Source organism: Rhincodon typus, chromosome 41 (genome assembly GCF_021869965.1).
Source record: "Rhincodon typus isolate 14 chromosome 41, sRhiTyp1.1, whole genome shotgun sequence".
Classification (NCBI taxonomy): domain Eukaryota; kingdom Metazoa; phylum Chordata; class Chondrichthyes; order Orectolobiformes; family Rhincodontidae; genus Rhincodon; species Rhincodon typus.
In genome coordinates, this window is record NC_063372.1 from 1,107,686 (window position 1) to 1,121,690 (window position 14,005).

General features: G+C 43.6%; 1 protein-coding gene across 1 annotated transcript in view; it reads right to left on the reverse strand.

Annotated features, from left to right (window-relative positions):
- Window positions 1-9,397, reverse strand: part of LOC109924707 (integrin alpha-5-like) — a 37,710-nt gene extending 28,313 nt beyond the window's left edge. Inside the window, exon 1 of the mRNA XM_048618826.1 lies at window positions 9,364-9,397. Within this exon, the coding sequence (XP_048474783.1) occupies window positions 9,364-9,397 (34 nt within the window). The remainder of the gene's footprint in view (window positions 1-9,363) is intronic.
- Window positions 9,398-14,005: the final 4,608 nt, after the last annotated feature.

Sequence of the window (14,005 nt, forward strand, 5' to 3'; positions counted from 1 at the left end):
ATTGTCCTTGTTTGTTAGGAGCTTCTCCCTGTTATAGACCCACACAATTTTTTTTTTGTTGGAAAGATGGGTAAGCGGTTTGCCCTGCCACTGGTACCATTACCAGTCTCCAGCTAGACATAGAAGAGGGCTTTTAGCGAGTCCAAAAGGCGTAATTCAGCTGCGGCCCTAGAGGAATACAGGAAGTGACGGAAGGAACTTACGAAAGCAATTAGAAGAGCAAAAAGGAGACATGAGAAAGGACTTGCAAACAATATTAGGTAGAATCCTAAGATATTTTATAAATACATCGAAAGGAAGCGGTTAACAAGGGAAAGGGTAGGGCTCGTTAGGGACCAAGGGAGCAATCTGTGTGTGAAGCTGCAGGATATTGGAACGAATGAATACTTCTCTCAGTCTTCACTCTGGAAAAGGCGAACATAGGAATGGAATTCAGGAAAAGGGACAGTGAGGAAGTTGCACAGTTTGATGTAGTAAATAGAGAGGTATTGGAGGCTTTGTCGGCCTTAAAAACAGACAAACCTCCTGGCCCAGATGAATTGCATCCCAGGCTGCTGTGGGAGGTGAAGCAGGAAATTGTAGGGGCTCTGACACATTTTTAATTCCTCTCTGGCCCCAGGGGAAGTGCCAGAGGACTGGAGGACAGCTAATGTGATTCCACTTTTCAATGAGGTGTAAAGGTGAACCAGGAAATTACAGACCCGTGAGTCTCACGTCAGTGGTGGGGAAACTATTGGAGAAAATTCTGAAGGAGTGAATTAATACCCACTTAGAAAGGCATGGGTTAATTAGGGAAAGTCAGCATGTCTTTGTCAGAGGGAGATCATGTCTAACAAATTTGTTAGAATTTTTTGAAAATGTGATCAAATGTGTAGATGAGGGATTTTAGTTGATGTAGTTTATTTGGATTTTAGCAAAGCTTTTGATAAGGTTCCACATGGGAGACTGATTGGGAAGGTTAAAGCACATGGAATTAAGGGAAACCTGGCGAGATGGATCAGAAACTGGCTTAGTAATAGGACACAAAGGGTAGTGGTAGAAGGCAGTTTGAGTGACTGGAGGCCAGTGTACCACAAAGATCAGTACTAGGACCCTTATTGTTCATTATATACATAAATGGTGTGGATGAAAATGTGGGGGGAATGTTAAGCAAATTTGCACATGACACCAAGATTGGTAGAGTGGTTAATAGCGAAGAAGATGGTTGTAGGTTACAGGAAGATATAAATAGGTTGGTCAGATGGATGGCATTTAACCCTGAGGTACACTGAATATAGAACTGTAACAGCACAGGAATCGGTCCTTTGGTCCACGATTTTGTGCTGAACAGGTTGAGAAATTAAACTTCTGCCTGCCCTTGATCCATATCCCTCTGTTCCTTGCATATTCATGTGCTTATCTAAAAGTCCCTTAAATGCCCTTATCATATCTGCCTCCACCGCCACCCCTGGCAGTGTGTACCAGACTCCTTTCACTCTCTGTGTAAAAACTCGCCCTTCCTTTGAACTTTCCCCCTCTCACCTTAAATGCATGTCCCCTAGCTTTGGACGTTTCGACTCTGGGAAAAAGATTCTGTCCGTCAACCCTATCTATGCATCTCATAATTTTATAGACTTCTATCAAGTCTTCTCTCAGCCTCCGCAGCTCCAGAGAAAACAATCCTAGTTTTTCTATCCTGTCCTTTTGGCTCATACCCTCTAATCCAGGCAGCATCCTGGTAAACCTCTTCTGCACCTTCTCCAAAGCCTCCACTCCTCCCTGTAATGTGGCAACCAGAATTGAACATAATACTCAAATCTGCAACATGACATCCTGACTCTTGTACTCAGTTCACCAACCAATAAAGGCAAGCATGCCATACACCTTCTAACACCCTATCTGCTTGTGTGGCCACTTTCAGTGATCTATGAACTTGAACCCAAGATCCCTCTGTACATTAATGCTGTTCAGGGTCCTGCCGTTAACCATATACTTGTCCTTAACATTTGATCTCCCAAAGTGCAGTACCTCACACTCAACCGGATGAAACTCTATCTGTTATTTCTCTGCCCATGTCTGCAGCTGAGCTATATCACGCTGTATCTTTTGACAACCATCTACAGTATCCACAACTCCACTGATCTTTGTATTGTCTGCAAACTTACTAACGCACCCATCTACATTTTCATCCAAGTCATTTGGATATATAGCACAAAGACCAGAGGTCCCAGCACGGATCTCAGTACGTGACTACTAGTCAAGGACTTCCAGCTGGAAAAACACCCTTCCACCACCACCCTCTGCCTTCTATGGCCAAGCCGATTCTAAATCCATACGGCCAAGTCAGCGTGGATCCCATGCATCTTAGTCTTCTGGATGAACCTACCATGAGGGACCTTGTCGAAAGCCTTACTAAAATTCATGTAGACAACATCCCCTGCTCTACCATCATTGATCACCTTTGTTACCGCCTCGAAAAATTCAATCAAGTTAGTAAGACATGGCCTGCCCTGCACAAAGCCATGCTGACTGTCCCTAATTAGGCCATGCTCTTCCAGATGCACGTAAATCCTATCCCTGAGAATTCTCTCCAATTGCTTCCCAACCACCGATGTGAGACTCACTGGTCTATAGTTTCCTGGATTAACCCTATTTCCCTTCTTGAACAGAGGAACAACATTAGCTACTCACATCCACCTCTTCAGTGGCGAGCAAGGATACAAAGATCTTGGTCAAGGCCCCAGCAATCTCCTCTCTTGCCTCTCTCAATAACCCGGGGTAGATACTATCGGGCCCTGGGGATGTATCCACCTTAATGCTCTTCAAGAGACCCAACTCCACTTCTTTCTTGACCTCAAAATGCCCTAGCATATTAGCATACTCCACATTATCCCTCATATCCTTCTGAGTGAATACCAACACAAAGTACTCATTTAGGATCTCGCCCAGATCCTCTGCCTCCAAACACAAGTTCCCTCCATTATCCTTGAGTGGTCCTACCTTCTCCTTAGTTATTCCCTTGTTTTTAATGTATATATAGAATGCCTTGGGATTCCCTTTAACCCTAGTTGCCAAGGTCATTTTATGGCCCCTTCTTGCTCTCCTAATTCTCTGCTTGAGATCTTCCCTGCTTTTTTTATATTCCTCACAGTCCCTGTCCAATTTTTAGCCTCCTGAACCTTACATATGCTTCTTTCTTCCTTTTGACTAAATTCACAACCTCCCTCATTATCCAGGGGCCCCTTACCTTGCCATCCTTGTCCTTCCTCCTTACTGGAACATGCCAGCCCTGAACTCTGATCAGTAGGACTTTAAACAGCTCCCACATATCAAATGTGGACTTGCCCGATAACAGCTCCTTCCAATTAACACTCTGTACATCCTGCCTGATACTCATGTAATTTGCCCTCCCCCATTTTGGTACATTCCTACAAGGTCCTGACTGACATTCCTGTTTATATCAGTCAGCCAGGGTTCCCTGATTGGACCAGATTGACAGCCCCAATCAGGGAACTCATATTTCACCTGGCTAACCTTGTTTCAATCACTACAGAAGAATGTTAAAATGTCTAAAGTTATTGAACTCAATGTCAAGTCCTAGAAGCTACAGGGTCCCTAAGCGGAAAATGAGATGTTGTCCTTCAAGCTTGCGCTGAGGCTCGCTGGAACACTGCAGCAGGCCTGCAACAGAAGTATTGGAGGGGGAACACAATGGTATGTTGAAGTGGTGGGTAACTGGAAGCTCCAGGGTCATTTTTGCAGACAGAACGTAGGTGCACTGCAGTGTGGTCGCCCAGCCTGCATTTTGTTTCCCCAGCTTAGAAGAGACCACACTGTAAACAGTCAATACAGTATTGAATGAAGTACAGGTAAATCGCTGCTTCACCTGGAAGGTATGTTTGGGGCCTTGGATGGTGAAGAGGGAGGAGGTAAATGGGCAGGCGTTAAACCTTCTGTGATTACATGGGAAGGTGCCATTTTAGCACATAGGCTTAATTCTGTGTGAAACTAGAGAAATTAGTCACAGGGATGATATTAAGCAACAGTGAGTTGATAATTCACCTCATATTAGTTTGTTGAAATGAAGCATCAGTTTCATTTGTCTGTTTGATATGTTGAGCAGGAGTTTTTAGTTATTGCAGTCTACACTCCCAGCAGTAACAGCGTCATTGTAAAGAACTTTGAGATGTCATGAGATATTAAATAAATACAATTCCTTCCCATCAATTTTTGAGCAACTAGTGGCATTGCAGTTCAATTGGACTCACTCACATACAGGCCACCAGAGGGTGCTGGATGCTTCTGTTTTTCCTAATATGTTTTGCCTGTCTCCACTTGATGCCTCAGCTGAAATCTGGAACTCCGTGGAGAATTGTTATTTGCTTCCATCTGCACATTGCATGGCAGGCAGCCTTGTTTAGTTGTTGGTGCTTCCTGATTGCCTGGTACCTTTACTTTCATTTTTTTCTAAAATTGATGTCACAATCTTTAAAGAAGGAAATTTAGTGTGGTCTGTACCTGTCCTTTTTAATTATATATTTATAATTTTAGTCACTGATTTCTTTCTTATTTCTACCCTCACCAGGAGAAGCATGAAGAAAAAGGCCAATTTTACCTGTCCTTTTAATGGCAACTGTTCAATTACAAAGGATAACAGAAGACATTGTCAAGCATGTAGACTCAAGCGATGCCAGGATATTGGCATGATGAAAGAATGTAAGTCATTGCACTCGGGACACAGGAGCAATTTTGAATGAAACTGGATTTATGAATGAAAAATACCCAGTTCAGGTTGTTCTTGATAGATACAATTTTGAATAATTGCGTGCATATTAAAAGATCTAAAATCTATGGTGTAATTTCCCATGATTGTTCAAAGTCAGGGGTAGGCATGTTCGGTAGTGAGAAGCACACCACTCCTACTGCCAAGATAACTTGTTGTATCAAACACCAATTAGGTCATTGAGTGTCAACAGGTGAAGGTAGTTAGTTTCCTGACTGGAAAATCAGGGCAACCTGTCTGCTTGATTGTCTGCCAGGGAGGTGGTGAATTGAGGCCCTTAAGTGATCATTAATTAAACAATTAAGGACCTTAATTGGTGGCAGGTCAAGAATGTCACCCATAAGACATATTTTTAAGGAGAGGAGAAAGATTTAAAAAAGACATGGGGGCAATTTTTTTTTTACACAGCAAGTGTCTCGTGTGTGGAATGTACTTCATTAAGTGGTGGATGCAGGTACAGTTACAATGTTTAACAGACATTTAGATAAGCACATGAATAAGAAATGTTTGGAGGGATATGGGCCAAGCGCAGGCAGGTGGGATTAGTTTAGTTTTGGATTATGGTCAGCATAGACTGGCTGGACCGAAGGGACTGTTTCCGTCCTGTATGAATCTTTGAAACAGCTCATCCAGAACTTAATTGCTGAGGTGGTGACAAGGGGAAATGATTGGGTGAGTTGGCCCTGACAAGATACTTGCCTATTTCTCACCACCTCCAGGAAGGAGTAAATTGCACCCTTGATGTCTACATGAATGGTAGATTGAGCTGGAGAGAGTTATACACAGATGTGCTGGCCAAGAGACAAACATAGCTATAATATGGGCATTATATAGCTATAATGGAGTGACACAGTGGCTCAGTGGTTAGCACTGCTGCCTCACAGCGCCAGGAACCCAGGTTCGATTCCACCCTTGACTGTCCTGTGTGGAGTTTGCACGTTCTCCCTGTGTCTGTTTGGGTTTCCTCCAGGTGTTCTGCTTTCATCCCACAGGCCAGGTGGATTGGCCATGCTAAATTGCCTGTAGTGTTCAGGGATGTGTAGATTGGGTGGGTTATAGGGGGATGGGTCTGTGTGGGATGCTCTGAGGGTCAGTGTGGACTAGTTGGGCTGAAGGGCCTGTTTCCACACTGTAGGGATTCTATGATATCATATCTTAAAAAATCAAAATCTTTTCAAGTTGACCTGATAATTGTGAAACTCTTTTATTCGGCTGTAGTTGAGTGTTATCAAATTTGCAAGCCTTGCTGGTAAGGCTGTCTTGGTGAAGCAAACTTTAAGAGTCCAGTGATGACTAAACCAGGCAGGAATGGTATTTGATGAGCTGATCTTCCTTGATGTAATCTGTTCTAAGAATTTTGGTGAACATAAAGAGTGCCACAGACAATGAGAATCACCCTGTGTCTCGGTATTATTGTTGGATGTGTTCAGGGAAAAGGCTACATCCCTCTGATGCAGAATCAACTGGATCCTGAGCTCATTGCCTCCTCCAAAATAACTTTGAACCGGAGCTAATGTACGGATGAGGATACGTGCTTAAGATTGATTCACTGGCTGATTATTCAATTACACCAGAATTCTTTAAATGAATATTTTAATTAACCTTCGAATTCTGTGATAAACTATTTTCCATATTGTCATCACTGATTTTTTTTGTAATCTTTCAATGAACAAGCAATGTACCCAAAATGAATTTCCATACAGAATTTTCTGCATGGGCAATAAAGTGAAGTGACGCAAAGAGCCAAATTGTAATGGCCGTGGTGGCCCTGTCCCCTTACAGGTTAGCCAGTGCCATCCCTGCTATGGCCATTTTCAGGAACTCCAACAAAATTAATGGAACTAGGTGATCGGCTGCCTGCACTCAGGGTTCCCAGAAGGCGAAAGTCCTTCTTTCAAGAGCTGCCTGCCAATCTGAGGGCCAGCAGTTGTTCAGTGCCACTGGGAGTGATGGCTACCGCACTGTCAGCAGTTGTCTCCAGACTAGAACTATCACTAAAGGCCCCAGAGGAGAGGTGATTTGGGGCAATTCTCTGGGGCCAGTCAGACAGGCAGTGAGTGGGGGGGCAGAAGGACGTCAGTGAGGAGAGTGAAGGGTGTTTCTTCCCACAGGGTAGTTCTGTGTACCTAAGTACCTTTGTACCTAAGATGGCGCTGTAAGTGGCAACTTGTAAACTTTTCACTGTACTGATTTGAGTACATGTGACAATAAAGCTAATTCAATTCAATTCAGTCCTTGCTGCCAGAAGGGCCCCTGCATGGCATAGGCTGCCCAAATGGAAGGGTCTGGAATCCATAGGCGGTCTGCCAGATTATATGTGTCAAGATGGTTTTTGGTAGCGCCAGCCAATAGGTCTGGATACCAGAACCACCGCTTCAAATGTTCAATGGCTTTTCGAACAATATCAAGGATTGGAGTAAAGATCTAAGGCAGGCTGGGCTGGCAGAGAATGGAGGAGTCACAGCAGCTGACAGGAAACTAACCTCACACATGGAAATAACCCTTGTATGGTTGCAGATTAGCTGAACATCGAGAGAGTAGATTTTAATTGCGTCAACATGGCCATCAAGGCACAATCGATGATGGAATCCAAGAACAGTGGTGAAACCCACAACCCTCTATCCCTGCAAGGCCACATTGAGAAATAAAGGGACTGTTCCACTTTGACAAAGAGGCCATCAGTGACTTTCAAGATAACGTGGCGTGCAGCTACTTGCAAGATGCCACTAAAGTCCACAGCTGATTCTTAAAAGGGGCTAGAAGTGAAGAAGTCCAAAACCACAGCACATTTGATGGGCACTGGCAAGACATGGCATGGTGTGAGGTCTTCAGCAATTAAGCCATAGCTGTCTGTAACCATCTGTTTGGAGAGTCTCAGTCTCCTGTGTACTTGGATCCAGTTATCCCCAGCTAGCCCCTATCTTTCCTCATACTTTCCTGCTACTCAGGATTCTGCTTTCTCCGTGGAGGGTGTTATTTCTCATTGTCACTGGGCCCAAAATCTGCCAGTCAGCTGCATACTTCTTTTTGTGCAGGTAGTCACCCTGTGATTTGGCAACCTTGCCCCTAGCTCTTCTGCCTCTGCTGTGCTGGTTCTGATGACCCTGTTTTATACCTGAGCACTGAGCATCCAGTCCCTCCTTCTCTGGCAGCAAACCCTTTAGCCACACTGGCCCTTCTGGGGCCAAGGTAATACCCTGGAGCAGCCATGACTGGTTCCCCAATCTGTACCCAACTCCCCTCAGCAGATCTGCAACGGACACCTCCTTAAACCCATGCACTTCCTTCAGAATTCCACCTTCTCCCTTTAACTACTGAAATAACTTCACAGAGGTCATTATCCCGTTACCAAGTCACCCATTATGTACACGTGGCAAGTGCTTGACACTGATCCAGCTCCCTCAGAGCCAGCTCTGAGTGAACAGGATGTCTGACATCCCTGTTCTTATTTGTCAGCCAGGGTTCCCTGATTGGGGCTGTCAATCTGGTCCAATCAGGGAACTCATATTCTTCAAAATCCATCTGGCTGACCTCATTACAGTTTTTTTTTAAATTTCAAAATATACTCCTAAAATGTATATATGTATACATGCACATAGTCACAAAAGCAGTTTAGTTTTTTACAGCAGAATATCATGGAAACAAACAGACATTGGAGTTTGACTCTATCCAGAAAAACCAAAGGCATCTTTTTCTTGAGTCAGACTATATTTATTAAAGTTGAGGCACCAGGAGGGTCTGATAACTGAATGAACCCCTATTTACCTTCAGCAGGAAGACCTCAGACAGTGATCTTTCCCCACTGCTCCTTGGTGGCAGCTTCAGTGCGTCCCTCAGCATGTAGTCCTGGACCTTTCATCAAGTTGATGGTCCTCCAAGCACAGTCGATGTTTGTCTCTGTGTGTCCCAGGGAACAGCCCGTAGAGCTCAGAGTCCTGCAACATGGAGCTGCTTGGGATGAACCTCGACAAAACCCACTGCATCTTTCTCCGGACTTCCTTTCTAAAGGCACATTCCAGAAGGAGATGTGTGACGGTCTCATCATCACCACCGCTGCCGCCGCAGCTGTTCAAGGACAGCATGTGGTGATCTCATGGACACTACATGCTGACCACTTCCTGATGGGCTTATGGTCAAAGCTGTTTTTCTTTGCAAATGTCTGTATGAAGGGCAGGTGATACGGAATGGTCCAACTAGTTGGAGTGCTCCATGGCAACAAGGCCACTCCCATCCTTTGCAATATCGGGGACAGGTAGAACCTCAGTATGTAGTAATAATTGGTGTTTGCATATTGATGGTGTCTGCACAGCTTGATGCAGCCACACACAAAGATGGCCATCAGGATGAGGGCAGTGTTGGGTACATTGTTTCCCCCCTACCCCATCCAGATTCTTGTACATGGTGTTCCTGCGGACATGATCTATCTTAGATGTACAGATGAAGTGTAAGATGGCTCGGGTGACTACAACGACGCAGTTTTGGGGAATAGGCCAGACCTGCGCCACGTACAATAACAGAGGGAATGCCTGTCACCTAATGATCAGGTTTCTACCTGCTATGGAGACGGAGCGTCGCTCCCAAAAGACCTGTTTCCGCCTCACCTTGGCGATGTGCACCTCCCAAGATTTTGCGCATGCCCGGACCCTCCGATCCATATTCCTACCACCTTCAGGTAATTTGTCCTGACGGTGAAGGGGATAAAGGATTGGTCAGCTCAGATCCCAAAGAACATGTCCTTACTCTTGCCTCAATTTACCTTGGCTCCCGAGGCCAGTTCAAACAGGTCAGAGATACTTATGAGTCTGTGCACTGACAGCAGATCTGAGCAGAAAACAGTGAATACAGCTTAGCCGGTAAGCTGTCACTTCCAGGAGTTTTATTCTTTCCTAAGAACTCAAGGGCCTTGGTCAGCTCATCCATAGATAATGGCTGGTCCAGCCTCTCCCACGTGCTGTCATCTAAGACCTCTGTGATAGGCAATAAGAACGACTGGGAGGCCTCGCTCTCGCTCTCGCTCTCTCACACACACACCACACACCATGAGGATAAAGAGCCTCTTGATGTTTCCCTTAAGTGAGTCTCCGTCAGACTGGCGGGAATCAGAGAGGCTTCACAGTCCAACAACTGCTTAACTTCTTTGCATAACTTAATTGGCCTCAATGAGGAGGACAGCAGAATCCATATCCCACTCGCTAATCCTGGTTAACATTACCACACCAGGCGCAGCATCTTAAAACAGATGCAATGGCTGGCACCCCTTCCACCTTATCTGATCCTAACTTGAGTGGTGGGGTTTGAAAATTCAGCTCATAAATTCGATGCTGCACTCACTTTCTATTTATGCGTCCCTAATAGCCCTTTGGCCATCCAAAAGGATGGAAGCCCTTGTTGTCAGTGCCTTCAAGCTGCTGCCTGAATAGAGATGTTGGATACTGAACAGTCTTGATTTTGCTTTCTTTAGAATTTGGAGCCCCCTTGATGCCTGACTAACTTTATTGAATGTACTTTTTGACATGGGATTAAGATGAAGCCGGTGGATGTGAGTTTAACATACATTAAGTGTGGGCAGAAATTAGTAACATTCATAAAAGATAAGCTGATGGGTGAGTTTTATTTTCTCTGATAAAACTGCATGCACACTAGAATGTCAAAAAAAGAACATGTGCTAGCAACAAGACATTATAAATATCACCATCCACGAGAGTACCTCATGGCTACCGTTTTTAAATGCTAATCCTGTACAGTTGCAACATCATGTTGTGGGGTTCTGTTTAATCTTTTAGAAGTAGTGGTACTTGCAAAGTTTGAACTCCAGTATTTGATCTGATAAGGTAGGAGGAAAGTGTTGCCAATAACAAACAGTATTCAAAGAATGCTGTAGTTTCTATGTAACAAACATGTTGTGCTGATGATGAAGTTTGACAGATGACAAATAGACATTGTAGGCTATTTTTTTTCTCATCCACTATGGAAAGCCCACAATGAGCTTTCCACAATGTTCTGCTTCCATTTAACCTTCGTTTAAACTACGCCCTTATTGACTTATACCTTTGCAACCAAGAAGCTAGACAGACTCACTCCTGGGTTTCTGCTAATGTCGCTATGACCCAGTTGTGAGGACTGCATACTTTTCAAACATCTAGCATTCAATACTGGAGACCTCTCAACGCAATGAGGAGGTAAATCAAGGCAATGGTGTTGAGCACATAGATTTGTGACAAAGAGACAATGGGAAATCACAGCTGAAAATAAAAACAGAAGAAGCAACCATATAAGTTGACATATTATTTCCAAATATGTTGAACAATGCAGTAGCTTCTGAAGCAGTTTACAGCTTTTAACTCTTATTTAGATTAGGAGTATTCCCAGATAATATTTGTCTGTTAAATTCAAGCTAGTCAATCAACGCTTAATTTTCTGGCTGTAGAAATAAAATAACCTTCCCACAATGGAAAAAAATACTCAAGAATGTTACCCTCGTCCAAACAGAGTGCTTAATTTTAGTAAGCCTATACTATAAATGTCCCACAAAAACAGAAATTGCTGGAAAATCTCAGCAGGTCTGACAGCATCTATGCAGAGAAAGTATAGTTCACATTTCCAGAAACATTAACTCAGATTTCTCTGCTGCTGCCAGACCTGCTGAGATTTTCCAGCAATGCTATTTTTGTTTCAGATTTCCAGCATCTGCAGTTCTTTTGGTTTAGTGTCTATAAATGTCCAAGATATTTTAAAGCCTTAGGATTTGTCTTTTCAGAATACATACTTCCTCATTTAAGGCGTATAAAAGAGAGTTGAGGTTTGTTCCAGTTGTAACAGAAAAACTTAAGTAAGATTTACTCATTTTATAATAACTATTCAAGAATATCTACATCTGGATTTTTCTGAAGACTTTTCCCCCAAATGTTGTAATATTAAACAAAAATGTTCATTTTCTTGTGAACTGAACTGTATTGCTTGCGAGAAATGTTCTAAACATGTTTCTAAATTTGCATTTTTTTACGAAAGAATTGGGAAAAAGTTCCATTTCTGAGATCACCAGCAGCAATCAAGAGTCATCTCTAGACTCAAAATGTTAGCTTGCTTTCTGTCCATGGATGCTGCCTGAACTGCTATGATCTCCAGAATTTTTTGTTTCTAGCAATTTTCCCTTATTCACTTCAATGGATGGGAATACTGGAGGATAGGAGCACAGAAATGGCTTAATGCCTAGATTGTCACGAGGATAGTATTTTTATAATGTTTTTAATGTTTTTTAAGCTTTTTGCATATAGGTTCTACAGGGTAAGAGTTTATCTCTTTCTTTCTAGTAGTCTTATCTGTAAATTTCTTTGAATTTAACTGAATATGACGGGAGCCCAAGCCACTGTGTTATACCATCTGCAGAATGTGAGAATTCCTAGATGCTCCCGTGAGTCTGCATGATCACATTTGTACGAAGTGCTGCCTGTTCGAACAGCTTGAGCACCAAGCTTTTGAACTTGAGTGTCAGCCTGAGGCACAGAGGTGCACCAAAGGCGATGTGGATAGTATGTTTGCTGAGGTAGGCACCCCACACTCTAAGAAGCTGCAGGCAGAGAGGAAATGGGGAGGCAATGGCCTCGTGGTGTTATTGCTAGTCTATTAATCCAGAAACTCAGCCTGTGACCAACAGTGTTCCGCAGGGAGCAGTGCTGGGTCTACTGTTGTTTGTTATTTATATGGATAATTTGGGTGAGAATTTAGGAAGCAGTTTTAGTAAGGTTTGTGGATTATACCAAAATTGTTGGTGTAATCCACAAACTTACTAAAAATGCTTCCTAAATTGTTGGTGTAGTGGGCAGTGAAGAAGGTTATCTCAGTTACAAAGGGATCTTGATCAATTGGGCCAGTGGGCTAAGGAGTGGTAGATGAAGTTTAATTTGGATAAGTGTGAGGTATTGCATTTTGGTAAGGACTTGTATAGTTATTGGTCTAGCCCTGGGTAGTGTTATTGAACAGAGAGCTAGGGGTTCAGGTACATAGTTCTTTGAAGTTTGCATCACAGGTAGACAGGGTGGTTAAGAAAGCGTTTAGCACACTTGTCTTCATTGCTCAAACCATTGAGTAGAGGAGTTGGGCCATCATGTTGAGGTTGCCTGGGACTTTGGCGAGGCCACTTTTTTGGAGTACTGTGTACAGTTCTGGTTTCCCTGCTATAGGAAGGACATTATTAAATTGGAGAGATTTCTGAAAGATTTACAAGGATGTTGCCGGGACTGGAGGGCTTGAGTTATAAAGAGAGGCTGGATAGACTGGGACTTTTCTCACTGGAGTGAAGGAGGTTGAGGGTGACCTTATAGATGTTCATAAAATCATGAGGGGCATGGATAAGGTGAATAGCAAAGGTCTTTTTCCCTAGGATAGGGGAGTTCAAAAGCAGAGGGCATAATTTTAAAGCGAGAGGAGAAAGATTTTAAGGGGACGTGAGAGGCAGTTTTTTCACATGGTTCGTATGTGGAATGAACTGCTAGAGAAAGTGGTAGATGCAGGTACAGTTACAGCATTTAAAAGACATTCAGACAGGTACGTAAATAGGAAAGGTTTGGAGGTATATGGGCCAAACACAGGCAAGTGGGACTAGTCTAGTTTGGGAAACTTGATTGGCATGGACAAGTTGGACCGAAGGGTCTGTTTCCATGCTGCATGACTCTATGACTCCAATGTTCTGGGGACCTGGGTTCAAATCCCACCATGGCAAATGGCGGTATTTGAATTCAATAAAGAATCTGGAATTAAGGATCTAATGATGACCACAAAACTATTGAAGGAAATCTAAAAACTAATTCAACAATTTAAACTAATTCAACAGGGGGGTGGGAACCTGAATTGTAGCTCCAGTGTACAGGAGGTTGAGAGCAGTGAGGTCATAAATAAGGTTTCAAGGTCGCAGGAGTGTACCGGCAGGCAGGAAGGTGGTTTGAAGTGTGTCTACTTCAATGCCAGGAGCATCCGGAATAAGGTGGGTGAACTTGCAGCATGGGTTGGTACCTGGGACTTCGATGTTGTGGCCATTTCGGAGACATGGATAGAGCAGGGACAGGAATGGTTGTTGCAGGTTCCGGGGTTTAGATGTTTCAGTACGATCAGGGAAGGTGGTAAAAGAGGGGGAGGTGTGGCATTGTTAGTCAAGGACAGTATTACGGTGGCAGAAAGGACGTTTGATGACAACTCGTCCACTGAGGTAGTATGAGCTGAGGTTAGAACCAGGAAAGGAGAGGTCAC